The sequence below is a fragment of the Mauremys reevesii genome, linkage group 13 (assembly GCF_016161935.1).
Source record: "Mauremys reevesii isolate NIE-2019 linkage group 13, ASM1616193v1, whole genome shotgun sequence".
Classification (NCBI taxonomy): Eukaryota; Metazoa; Chordata; order Testudines; family Geoemydidae; genus Mauremys; species Mauremys reevesii.
Window position 1 is genome coordinate 20,048,380 of NC_052635.1, and position 13,622 is coordinate 20,062,001.

The following is a 13,622-nucleotide window of genomic DNA, read 5'->3' on the forward strand; positions in this document are numbered from 1 at the left end:
GAAGAGGTTCAGGAGAAGCAACACAAACTCCTTAAAATCCTTCAACCGTCTGCGCCCTCAAAAATCGCGCTCCCTATAAATGAAGCACTCATGGAGCCAGCTGACACTCTCTGGCAAACCCCAGCTTCTCTGGTACCAACTTGCAAGAAGGCTGAGCGTAAATATTACGTTCCTGCAAAGGACGCAGACTTCCTATTCTCTCATCCACCACCGAACTCCCTTGTCATCGATGCAGTGACACAGAGGACCAAACAGTCACAATATCGACCCACCCCTCAAGACAAAGACCTTAGACGCCTTGATGTCCTGGGACGCAAGGTTTATACATCCTCTACACTACAGTTCAGGATTGCTAACTACTCTGCCCTCCTCGCCAGTTATGATTTCGATAATTACAATAAGCTTTTCGAATTTGCCTCCTACATACCAGAGGACAGAAGAGCAGACTTCAAATCAATCCTGTCTGAGGGACAATTAATCTCCAGAACAGCCCTACAGGCGTCTTTAGACACGGCGGACACAGCAGCCCGTACTACCGCAACTGCTGTGGTTATGCGCAGAACCTCATGGCTCTCTGCGTCCGGCATTCCTAAAGACCTCCAGACTAAAGTGGAGGATCTCCCATTTGACAAGGACAAACTCTTCTCCCAAAAAACTGATGAACTCCTCCATACCATGAAGGATTCCAGAGCGATACTGCGCACCCTGGGCATTCAACCATCTCTCCCCAGGAGACAGCGATACCAACCCTACCAAAGACCACGCACACGTCAGTACTATCGCCCTCAATCCAGACCGTACGACACAACTCGGAATCGTAATAGACCTCCCAAACGCAGACAAAATCAAAACCAAGCCACCAGCTTCCGTCCACAGGGCAATAAACAACAGTTTTGAAGCTTTGGTCGAGGGTCTGCACGACCACCCCTTGATTCCACCACTTACTTTCCCATTTGGCCACCGCCTCCAGTATTTCCAACATGCCTGGCAGCGGATCACACAGGACCGCTGGGTCCTCAAAATAGTTCAGACCGGTTACTCCATCCCTTTTATTTCCTACCCTCCTACCCATCCCCCTTCCCTCTTCAGGGACCCTGCTCAGGAGCAATTACTTCGCACAGAAGTGGCTCACCTTCAGCAACTAGGCGCAGCCTCTGCAACACCAGGGGACAGGTTTCTACTCCCATTACTTTCTAACGCAGAAAAAGACCGGGGGATGGAGGCCTATATTAGACCTACGCCGACTGAACAAATTCGTGAGGACACAAAGATTCAAGATGGTCACACTGGGCACAATAATACCTGCATTGGATCATGGGGACTGGTTCACAGCCCTCGACCTACAAGACACTTACTTCCACATATCAATTCATACAGCTCACAGACGCTTCCTACGATTCACAATCGGTCACGATCACTTCCAATACCGAGTTCTTCCTTTCGGACTCTCCACGGCTCCAAGAGTTTTTTCCAAGACCTTAGCCGTTGTTGTGGCTCACCTCCGCAAACACGGAGTCACACTTTTCCCCATCTAGACGATTGCCTCATCAAGGGCGACTCCTGTGGCGACACACTTCAAGCCACACGTCTCACCATCTCCCTCTTTCACAGCCTAGGTCTCCAAATAAACACCCAAAAATCCACCCTGATACCCATGCAACAGATAGAGTTCATTGGAGCTCATCTCGACTCAACCCAGAGCAGGGCCTCGCTCCCATACAACAGATTCCTCGCTATCACACAGCTCATACGCACACTCTCTACTCGTCCCAGGACACAAGCAAGAATCTGCCTACAGCTCCTTGGTCACATGGCAGCTACCACCTTCGTGGTTCAACACGCCAGGCTACATATGAGATGCCTCCAGGGCTGGCTCAACTCCAATTTCAAACCCAGCAGACATCCCTTAGGGATGCTGCTAACTCCTCCTCCCAATGTTATAACTTCCCTACAATGGTGGACAAGTCCAGAAAACCTCTGTGCAGGGGTTCCCTTCCAGCAACGATTCCCAACGCTCATGCTCACCACGGATGCTTCCCTGATAGGTTGGGGAGCGCATCTAGGAGAACACAGAGCACAAGGTCGATGGTCTCCATCAGAGACGCATCTACATATAAATCTCCTAGAACTCAGAGCAGTGAGGAAAGCATGCCTTCACTTTCTTCCCCTTATAAAGAACAAATATCTGCGAGTTTTAACAGACAACATAGCATGTATGTATTACATAAACAGACAGGGGGGTGCCAGATCACATTCCTTCTGCATGGAAGCCATTCGACTCTGGAATTGGTGCATACAACATCGAATACAGATCATCGCCTCCTATCTACCAGGCTGCCACAACACTACTGCCGATGCACTCAGCAGGCACTTCTCCACAGAACACGAGTGGGAACTGCACCCCACAGTACTCCATCACCTTTTCTCCCACTGGGGCACTCCATCAATAGATCTCTTCGCCACGACCCGAAATCGAAAATGCCCCCTGTTTTGCTCCAGGGCGGGACTCGGGACTGCATCCCTAAGGGATGCATTCCTCATTTCATGGAACAGTTACCTCCTGTACGCCTTCCCGCCTATCCCTCTACTACACAGGGTTATTCGGAAGATCGCGGACGACAAGGCCCAGGTCATCCTTATTGCCCCGGTTTGGCCAAGACAGACGTGGTACCCTTACCTTCTCCGCATGTCCTCCCGTCACCCATGGGCTCTCCCCAACAGGCCAGACCTCCTTTACCAGGACAACGGGCGGGTCCTTCATCCCCAACTCCAGAAGCTCCACCTCACGGCCTGGTTCCTTCATGGTTCCAAACCCATGAACTAGCTTGTTCCGAGCAAGTCCTACATGTCCTCCTGCACAGTAGGAGAGACTCCACCCGCAAAACCTACTTTCAGAAGTGTAAGCGCTTCGCTCTTTGGTGCTCACATAAACATTTAGCACCCAACAATGTGACCCTTCCTAACATTCTAGATTACCTCCTTGAACTAAAACAGGACGGACTTTCGCTTAGCTCCATCAAAGTGCACCTGGCGGCGCTTACCACCTTCCACGAACTATTGGATGGGTACTCACTCTTTACACACCCCACCATTAAACACTTTCTCTCTGGCCTGCAAAATCTCTACCCTGAAATTCACGCAACAGTGGCTACATGGAATCTTAACCTCGTTCTTCATGCTCTCATGAAACCTCCATTTGAGCCGTTGGCTACCTCCTCTGATCTCCATATGTCCATGAAGGTGGCTTTCCTAGTTGCCATAACATCAGCAAGGAGAGTTGGAGAAATAAGTGCCTTGATGGCCCACCCTCCATACACAATCTTCTCCAAAGACAAAGTCACTTTGAGACCGCATCCTCAATTTCTTCCTAAGGTGGTATCGACCTTCCTCCTCAACCAACCTATATATTTACCAACTTTCTACCCCAAACCTCAAAAACGCCACAGGACGCAACCCTGCATAATCTCGACGTCAGGCGAGCAATTGCCTTTTATTTAGACAGGACTAAACCATTTCGCAAGTCTCCACGACTCTTTCTTTCAATTGCCGAAAGATCAAAAGGCACGGCTATTTCTAAAAAATGCCTATTGTCAAAGTTAGACTCAGGACTCACCGTTTGTCAGACCACGCTGTTTTATTAGCACAGCGCTCTGCTAATAACACCCAGATAATGTGAGCACCATGCAAGACACAAACTACATTATTTATACAGATAAAGGGTGAGAACTTAACAAGATAACAAAGGAAGCAGAATCAGATAAGTTTACCTGGGCTAGGCATGCGTATCTTATTTCCTTACTAACTATTACCCATCTTCTGTTAATGTTTCGCCATTAGCACCATTGTTTATGCCTAATGTTTCTTTTCCTGGCACCTGTATTTCAACATTTCTTATTTCTGCTTAAAGGTACATACAACATTTCTTTAATCCATTCTTATTTTTACAATATAACTCAACCTTATTGAGGTTGCAGGAACAAACCATCCCGATGTGTAGGAAGAAAAGTAAATATGGCAGGCGACCAGCTTGGCTTAACAGTGAAATCCTTGCTCGTCTTAAACACAAAAGAACAGCTTACAAGAAGTGGAAGATTGGACAAATAACCAGGGAGGAATATAAAAGTATTGTTCAGGCATGCAGGTGTGAAATCAGGAAGGCCAAATCACACTTGGAGTTGCAGCTAGCCGGAGATGTTAGGAGTAACAAGAAGGGTTTCTTTAGGTATGTTAGCAACAGGAAGAAAGTCAAGGTAAGTGTGGGCCCCTTGCTGAATGAGGGAGGGAACCTAGTGACAGAGGATGTGGAGAAAGCTAGTGTACTCAATGCTTTTTTTGCCTCTGTCTTCACAGACAAGGTCAGCTCCCAGACAGCTGCACTCTGCAGCACGGTATGGGGAGGAGGTGACCAGCTCTCTGTGGAGAAAGAAGTAGTTCGGGGCTATTTAGGAAAGCTGGACGAGCACAAGTCCATGGGGCCGGATGCACTGCATCCGAGGGTGCTAAAGGAGTTGGCCGATGAGACTGCAGAGCCATTGGCCATTATCTTTGAAAAATCATGGCGATTGGGGGAGGTCCCGGATGACTGGAAAAAAGCTAATGTAGTGCCCATCTTTAAAAAAAGGAAGAAGGAAGATCCAGGGAACTACAGGCCAGTCAGTCTCACCTCAGTCCCTGGAAAAATCATGGAACAGGTCCTCAAGGAATCAATCCTGAACCACTTAAAGGAGGGGAAAGTGATCAGGAACAGTCAGCATGGATTCACCAAGGGCAAGTCATGCCTGACTAACCTAATTGCCTTCTATGACGAGATAACCGGCTCTGTGGATGAGGGGAAAGCAGTGGATGTACTATTTCTGGACTCTAGCAAAGCTTTTGATACAGTCTCCCACAGTATTCTTGCCAGCAAGTTAAAGAAGTATGGGCTGGATGAATGGATGGTAAGGTGGATAGAAAACTGGCTAGATGGTCGGGCTCAACGGGTAGTGATCAATGGTTCCATGTCTAGTTGGCAGCCGGTATCAAGTGGAGTGCCCCAAGGGTCGGTTTTATTCAATATCTTCATTAACGATCTGGAGGATGGTGTGGACTGCACCCTTAGCAAGTTTGCAGATGACACTAAACTGGGAGGAGTGGTTGATACGCTGGAGGGTAGGGATAGGATACAGAGGGACCTAGACAAATTAGAGGATTGGGCCAAAAGAAATATGATGAGGTTCAACATGGACAAGTGCAGAGTCCTGCACTTAGGACGGAAGAATCCCATGCACTGTTACAGACTAGGGACCGAATGGCTGGGCAGCAGTTCTGCAGAAAAGGTGGACGAAAAGCTGAATATGAGTCAACAGTGTGCCCTTGTTGCCAAGAAGGCTAATGGCATTTTGGGTTGTATAAGTAGGGGCATTTCCAGCAGATCGAGGGATGTGATCATTCCCCTCTACTCAGCACTGGTGAGGCCTCATTTGGAGTACTGTGTCCAGTTTTGGGCCCCACACTACAAGAAGGATGTGGATAAATTGGAGAGAGTCCAGCGGAGGGCAACAAAAATGATTAGGGGGCTGGAGCACATGACTTCTTCTTTGAGTGATTTCTCCTATGCATTCCAGTTAGGTGTGCGCGCCGCGCGTGCACGGCATCTCGGAACTTTTTTACCCTAGCAATACCGGCGGGCCGGCTGGCGCCCCCTGGAGTGGCGCCGCTATGGCGCGTGTTATATACCCCAGCCGGCCCGTCCGCTCCTCAGTTCCTTCTTACCGCCCGTGACGGCCAGTTGGAACTGTGGAGTGCTCTCTGTCCTCCACTACCCTAGCTCTCGCTAAAGGTTTTTTGTATATAGTTATCTTAGTACATATAGTTAGTTGTTATAGTTATAGTTAGTTTGTTAAGTTTAGTGTTAGGGTTAGGGGGGTTTCCCTCCCTTTCCTTCCCCGGTGCGGGCTCATGCCCAAGGCACCGGGCTTTAAGCCCTGCGCAATTTGCCAGAGGCCTATGCCGATCAGGGACCCGCACGACGCCTGTCTTCGCTGCCTCGGCGAGGGTCATCGCACGGACAAGTGCCAAATTTGTTCCGCCTTCAAGCCGAGAACGCGTAAGGAGCGGGACAATAGACTAAAGCAGCTCCTTATGGAGGCGTCGCTACAGCCCCCGGCACCGGCCGCGCTGGCCCCGAGAGCCTCATCGGTGCAGAGCGCACAGGCTGCTCCGAGCCGCTCCGGCACCGCGGCACCGCAGCCTCAGTCAGGGACTGAGAAGACCCGGCACCGCTCTCTTTCGCCTGCCAGAAAGCGCAGACTGGCAAAGGCTATCGCTAAGTCCCGCGCGCAGGACTCAGCCATGACTATTGCGCCATCGGCGCCTCCCGCGGTGGCCGTGCGCCAAGCAGGCACTGGGTCGTTGACTCCGGCGCCGCAAGGCCCGTCGAGTCCAGCACCGCCACGCTCCCCGGCACCGTCCGCGGTTGAGCCACGACTGCCGTCGACGCCGGAGACATTCTCTGCGGCGCGAGAGCTGATACAGCTCGTAGAGGCACCGAGCCTCCGGCCCCCGGCACCGCCGGTGCGGGCTGTCGCGTCCGTCGGGAAGCCGGCGATGATGCTCCGACCGCCCTCCGCGGACCACAGGCACAAGCGACACTCCCAGTCCCGATCACGCTCCCGACGGAGGTCGCCTTCTCGATCTCGGCACCGTTCGCCGTCCCGGTACCGGTCGCCATCCCGCCGCCGGTCAGAGTCCCGGTACCGTTCGTCATCTCGGTACCGGTCGCACTCCCGGCACAGATCCAGGTCCCGATCGCCATCGCGTCGGCACCACCGGAGGTCTCCATCCCGGCGTCGTTCCCGACATCGCGATTCCCGCAGCCTCTCCCGGCACTGCAGATCCCGCTCCCAGTCGAGCTCCCGGCACCGGTCGAGCTCCCGGCACCGCGGTGGCCGACGGTCTCGATCACCGTCCCGGTACCGGAGGTACTCACGCCATCCCTCGGTACCGTCTGCGGAGAGGCTACCGCCTTCAGCGGTGCAGTCTGTCAGCGCCTCAGCGCCTCCTTGGCCATCCCGCCCGGCATCCGTGGCCTCTGGCGTGGACAGCACCGCGCATCTGCCACCGACCCCACATGGCGATCCTCAGGGGTCTCAACAGTGGGGCTTCTGGGTTCCATGGGCCCAGCATGAGGCGCAGGGGGTACCGTTTCCCCTGAGAGACTTGGCCGCCGAGCGCAAGGTCCCCGAGGCGACGGTTAGCCGGCCAGCTCCTTCTCCTCGTCGTGAGTCCCCCATTCCACCGGACCACAAGTCCTCCACGCTGCGCGATCCAACCGAGGCACAGTCAACAGCCACTGCGGCGGAGGCCGTAGTGCAGGGCTTGTCCTCTTCATCCTCCCCGGACGAGGCGGTGGCCGGCGCTTCAGCCAAGGATCCGCCGCCTATTGACCTGAAGGCCCATCAGGACCTGCTTCGGCGACGGCCATGGATCTCCCAGTGGCGGAGGTCCAGGAGGACGAGGACCCCATCACCAATGTGGTGGGCGCGGACGCTCCCGTGCGCGTGGCGTTACCCTTCGTCAGAACAATCCAAAAGAACGCCACTACGCTCTGGCAAACTCCTGCATCCATTCCTCCCACGGCCCGCGGGGTTGAGCGTAAATACTCGGTTCCCCCGACGGGATACGAGTACCTTTATACCCACCCGACCCTGGACTCGCTGGTGGTGCAGTCGGTTAACGACCGCGAGAGACACGGTCAACCTGCCCCTGCGCCTAAATCCAAGGATGCTCGGCGCATGGACCTGCTAGGCCACAAGGTCTACTCGGCAGGCAGTTTGCAGATGCGAATTGCTAACCAGATGGTCCTCCTCGCCAGGTACGTCTACGACATCTTGACGTCCCTGGCGAAGTTCACAGAGCTCCTGCCTTCAGCCTCCCGCCAGGAGTTCACGGCGCTGTTGGAGGAGGGCAGAAGGTCATCTAGGTCTTCCATCACGGCCGCCCTCGACGCTGCGGACTCCGGAGCTCGGACCTTAGCCTCCGGCGTGTCAATGCGGCGCATCGCCTGGCTGCAGTCCTCTACCCTGCCTCCAGAGGTGCAATATACTCTGCAGGACCTGCCCTTTGACACACAGGGTCTCTTTTCCGAAAAGACGGATTCTCGGATCCAGACCCTGAAAGACGGCCGTATTGCAATCCGTACTCTCGGCATGCACACGCCGGCGACGCAGCGCAGGTCCTTCCGGCAGCAGCCCTCCCGGCCCTTCTATCAGCAACGATATCGGCCATACAATCGCCGTCGTCCTTCCGGCAACCGCTGTAACCAGGGCCAGGCCGCTTCCAAGGCCCCTCAGGGGGCCAAGCAGGCCTTTTGATGGGACGCTCGAGGACGGCCCATCTCTCTCCCTACCGGATCCTTCCCCGTTATTTTACAACCGCCTTTCCCATTTCTTTTCGGCGTGGTCCCAATTAACAACAGACAACTGGGTGCTTCAAACGGTCCAGTCGGGATACCGCCTACAATTTGTTTCGCCCCCACCTTCCCACCCACCCTCCCTGTCCCTCTTCAGGGACCCCTCTCACGAGCAAGTCCTCTTACAAGAGGTTCAGACTCTGTTGAGCGTGGGTGCCATAGAAGCAGTGCCCCAAGACAGGCGGGGCAGGGGATTCTATTCCCGTTATTTTCTCATCCCCAAAGCGAAAGGGGGGCTACGTCCTATCCTGGACCTTCGCGAGCTGAACAAGTACCTGCTCAAGCCCAAGTTTCGCATGGTCACCTTGGGGACCATCATTCCCTCTCTGGATCCGGGAGATTGGTTTGCCGCCCTCGACATGAAGGATGCCTACTTCCATGTCGCGATCTATCCTCCCCATCGTCGTTATCTCCGGTTTGTGGTCAACAACACCCACTACCCCAGTTCGCCATGTTGCCGTTCGGACTCGCCACCGCCCCGAGGGTGTTTACCAAATGCATGGCGGTGGTTGCCGCAGCCCTCCGACGTCATCAGATACACGTCTACCCGTATCTCGACAACTGGCTGTTTCGGGGACAGTCTCGACAACTCGTGATGGGCCAGATGACAGAAATCCTGTCTCTCTTTCAACGGCTCGGTCTTCTCATCAACGCCGAGAAGTCCACTTTGATTCCGTCACAGCGAGTGGAGTTCATCGGAGCGGTTCTTGACTCCACGGTGGCCAGGGCCTGTCTCCCTCGCGCTCGACACCAGATGATGGTCTCCATCATCCGGGACCTCGTCACCTTTCCGACCACGACGGTGCGCTCCTGCCTCCGTCTCCTGGGCCACATGGCTTCATGCACGTATGTCACCGCGTACGCGCGGCTCTGCCTCCGTCCGTTCCAGTCTTGGCTTGCGTCGGTGTACTGACCGCATCGGGATCCCATCGACATGGTGGTCACGGTCACCAGGCCGACCCTCGAGTCCCTCAACTGGTGGCTCGACCCGGAGGTCGTGTGTGCTGGAGTCCCGTTCCGCCCTCCTCGCCCGTCGGCCACTCTGACCACGGATGCCTCAGCACTCGGTTGGGGAGCTCACCTGGGCGACCTTCACACCCAAGGCCTGTGGTCGCCCCAGGAGCTCGCCCTGCACATCAATGTCCGCGAGCTGCGCGCGATCCGCCTGGCCTGTCGCACCTTCTGCACCCACCTGCAACGCCGCTGTGTGACAGTATTCACGGACAACACCACCGCAATGTTCTATGTGAACAAGCAGGGCGGAGCCCGCTCCTCCCCGCTCTGCAAGGAAGCGATGCTCCTGTGGGACTTCTGCGTAACCCACTCAATTCACCTGGAAGCGTCCTTTCTTCCGGGAGTGCAGAACACGCTGGCCGACCATCTCAGCAGGTCGTTCCTTTCCCACAAGTGGTCCAGATGTCGTCCACACAATCTTCCGGAGGTGGGGGTTTCCCCAAATAGACCTATTTGCCTCCAGGGAGAACAGGAAGTGCCACCAGTTTTGCTCATACCAGGGTCGCTCGCCAGGCTCCCTGTCGGACGCCTTCCTTTACCCCTGGACGGATCGCCTCCTCTACGCCTTCCCTCCGTTCCCACTCGTGCACGGAGTGCTCCTGAAGCGTCGGAGGGACAGAGCCCATGTCATACTCGTAGCGCCGGCCTGGCCGAGGCAGCACTGGTACACCCTGCTGCTCGAGCTCTCCGTTCGGGAACCCATCCCCCTTCCGTTGTGGCCGGACCTCATCACCCAGGACTTCGGCAGACTCCGCCATCCGAACCTGCAGTCCCTCCATCTTACAGCTTGGTACCTGAGTGGTTGACCCACGCGGAGAGGGGCTGTTCTGCAGCCGTTCAGCAAGTCCTGCTTGAGAGCAGAAAGCCTTCCACTCGCTCCACTTACCTAGCGAAATGGAAGAGATTCGCACTCTGGTGTGATCATCGAGGTCTCAATCCATTCGTAGTCCCGGTCCCTACCATCCTGGACCTTAAGGAGCAAGGTCTTGCGGTCTCCTCCTTGAGAGTTCACCTGGCAGCAGTGTCCGCCTTTCGTCCATCCGTGGAAGGTCGGTCCATCTTCTCGAACCAGATGGTTTCCCGCTTCCTCAAAGGCCTGGACCGCTTGTACCCGCCGGTGCGGCGTCCTACCCCGACATGGGATTTGAACCTCGTGCTGGCTAAGCTGATGGGTCCTCCGTTCGAGCCCTTAGCCACGTGCTCCCTGCTCTACCTCTCCTGGAAGACGGCTTTCCTCGTCGCCATTACATCAGCGAGACGAGTTTCTGAGCTCCGCGCTCTGACGGTTAGCCCGCCATACACCGTCTTCCATGGAGACAAGGTGCAGCTTCGCCCTCATCCGGCCTTCCTCCCGAAGGTAGTGTCAGCCTTCCACCTCAACCAGGAGATCTTCCTCCCGGTGTTCTTCCCGAAGCCACATGCCTCGCCTCGGGAGCAACAGCTGCATACCCTCGACGTCCGCAGGGCGCTCGCTTTCTACATCGAGCGGAATAAGCCCTTCCGGCATTCGCCCCAGCTGTTCGTGGCGGTTGCTGACCGCATGAAGGGCGAGCCGATATCCTCCCAGCGGATTTCCTCCTGGGTCACTGCGTGTATCCGGACCTGCTATGAGCTTGCTCGTGAGCCGCCACGCCGCCTCACTGCACACTCGACGAGGGCGCACGCCTCGTCTGCCGCCTTCCTGGCCAATGTCCCGATCCAGGACATCTGTCGAGCGGCCACCTGGTCTTCGGTCTACACCTTCGCCTCTCACTACGTGTTGGTGCAGCAGTCTCGAGACGACGCAGCCTTTGGCTCCGCAGTACTACACTCCGCCATGTCTCACTCCGACCCCACCGCCTAGGTAAGGCTTGGGATTCACCTAACTGGAATGCATAGGAGCAATCACTCGAAGAAGAAAAGACGGTTACTCACCGTAGTAACTGTTGTTCTTCGAGATGTGTTGCTCCTATCCATTCCAGACCCGCCCTCCTTCCCCACTGTCGGAGTAGCCGGCAAGAAGGAACTGAGGAGCGGACGGGCCGGCTGGGGTATATAACACGCGCCATAGCGGCGCCACTCCAGGGGGCGCCAGCCGGCCCGCCGGTGTTGCTAGGGTAAAAAAGTTCCGAGATGCCGTGCACGCACGGCGCGCACACCTAACTGGAATGGATAGGAGCAACACATCTCGAAGAACAACAGTTACTACGGTGAGTAACCGTCTTTTATGAGGAGAGGCTGAGGGAACTGGGATTGTTTAGTCTGCAGAAGAGAAGAATTAGGGGGGATTTGATAGCTGCTTTCAACTACCTGAAAGGAGGTTCCAAAGAGGATGGATCTAGACTGTTCTCAGTGGTAGAAGATGACAGAACAAGGAGTAATGGTCTCAAGTTGCAGAGGGGGAGGTTTAGGTTGGATATTAGGAAAAACTTTTTCACTAGTAGGGTGGTGAAGAACTGGAATGGGTTACCTAGGGAGGTAGTGGAATCTCCTTCCTTAGAGGTTTTTAAGGTCAGGCTTGACAAAGCCCTGGCTGGGATGATTTAGTTGGGTTTGGTCCTGCTTTGAGCAGGGGATTGGACTAGATGACCTCCTGAGGTCCCTTCCAACCCTGAGATTCTATTATTCTACTTTCACAATCCCTCCTTTTGGTCAAGCTCACGCCATGACCAAAATTTTACTGGGTTCCACGTATTAACCATTCTTTATCTCTTTGTTCATCAGCAATATTTAAAATCATCATATTAGCACTCTGTTCTGGGGCAGTCACCTGAGTGGCATGCCTTACACAATTTTGGGTACAACAGGAGACTAACTGAAAACATACAAAAATTATTAGGATTCCAAACAGGATAGTCAGGGCTCCCTGAAACAACCAGTTTCCTATGCCAGAGAATACTTAGCCACTTCCATAAAGAACTTGGCTCTTCATGGGGAAGATATGCGATTTGTTCTAAGTGGCTAGCGTGATCTATTACCTCATTGGTATCGTCAGGTATAAACACACAACATTGTTTTCCAATGAGAGCACAGGTCCCTCCTTTTGGCGGCCAGCACTATGTACAATGCCTGACGGTTTTGGAGGGACACCTGTTGGATCGCCCCTGTTTCTTTGGCCAGGGCTCAAACTTTCTTCAGTTTTATTTGCCATTATTTTAACTACTTCTTTTAACCTCAGGAGCCTTTTTGCCTGGTGTATTACTCCCCCAAGTGGGTTAAAGGAACTGCCAATAATCTCTTCCCAGGTGTCATTACTGTTCCATATTGTGTTAAACGGACAAGGTCCTCCAGTGAGGTCTGGGGAATTGAGCCAGGACAGGAACATCAGTTTGAGAGTGGGCTGGGATGTGGCTGCAGACCCAGCATTTAGAAATATTAAGGGTCTGAGCTATCCACACTTGCTGCTGGATAAAAGAATTGTCATTGTGGACTCCCCAAACCTACAGACACCAACAGCCGAGGAACAGGCACCACCAGAGGCGCATGTTGGAGGCAGGGCCCTTCTGGTTCTGACAACCTCAACTGAGGGAACTGTAGTCACAGTTTTATGTCCACCAGACAGCAGGCGCTAGGCTCACTACTGCTTTTTCTTGGGCTTTGCTTTAGGTAGTCGTCTGCTTCTGGCAAACCTTACGAGAACGTAGATTGTAAGGTATTGCAGGCTGTTCCTCTATGTCATCTTCTGGAGTCAAAATTGACTCTGCGTGGTCCTGAGGTGATGATTGGTTCGCTGGGGGTGGTGCATTCTTACATGGCAAAGCATGTATTCATGCTGCGGATGCCAGACAGTTTAACAGCCGTCTGGGTAGTAAGCAGTGCCTGATGATTCTTTGATACTCTTTAAGTCTTTTTGCTTCTTTCCTTGACTCTGGCTATAACAATGGCCTTCACACCTTATCTTTTCCTGATGCATTCATTCCTCATTCACACAAACAGATTGAGAATACAAACAGTAGTATTTTATATCGAGCAAAAAGGCATTGCAAATTAAACCTTGCTAAGTTTTACAATAACCAAGACAATTTACATTGAGACCCAGGCCTTCAATGTTTCTCTAATTTACTTAACATAGACACAATAGAGAATCCTGTCTCTTACTACCTAAATCTTAAAACAAAGAGTTAGAGAGGGCCCAATTTGTAATGCATATGGGAAAACAGAATCTTATAGTCCCAGAGGG

At 53.6% G+C, this 13,622-nt stretch overlaps 1 protein-coding gene across 1 annotated transcript; it reads left to right on the plus strand.

The window, feature by feature from the left end:
* Window positions 1-6,585: 6,585 nt before the first annotated feature.
* On the plus strand, window positions 6,586-9,045 carry LOC120380165 (serine/arginine repetitive matrix protein 1-like). The gene is made up of 3 exons (XM_039497654.1): window positions 6,586-7,481; window positions 7,559-7,852; window positions 9,030-9,045. Exons 1-3 carry the CDS (start codon window positions 6,586-6,588, stop codon window positions 9,043-9,045), a joined length of 1,206 nt encoding a protein of 401 aa, XP_039353588.1.
* The last annotated feature ends 4,577 nt before the right edge of the window (window positions 9,046-13,622 follow it).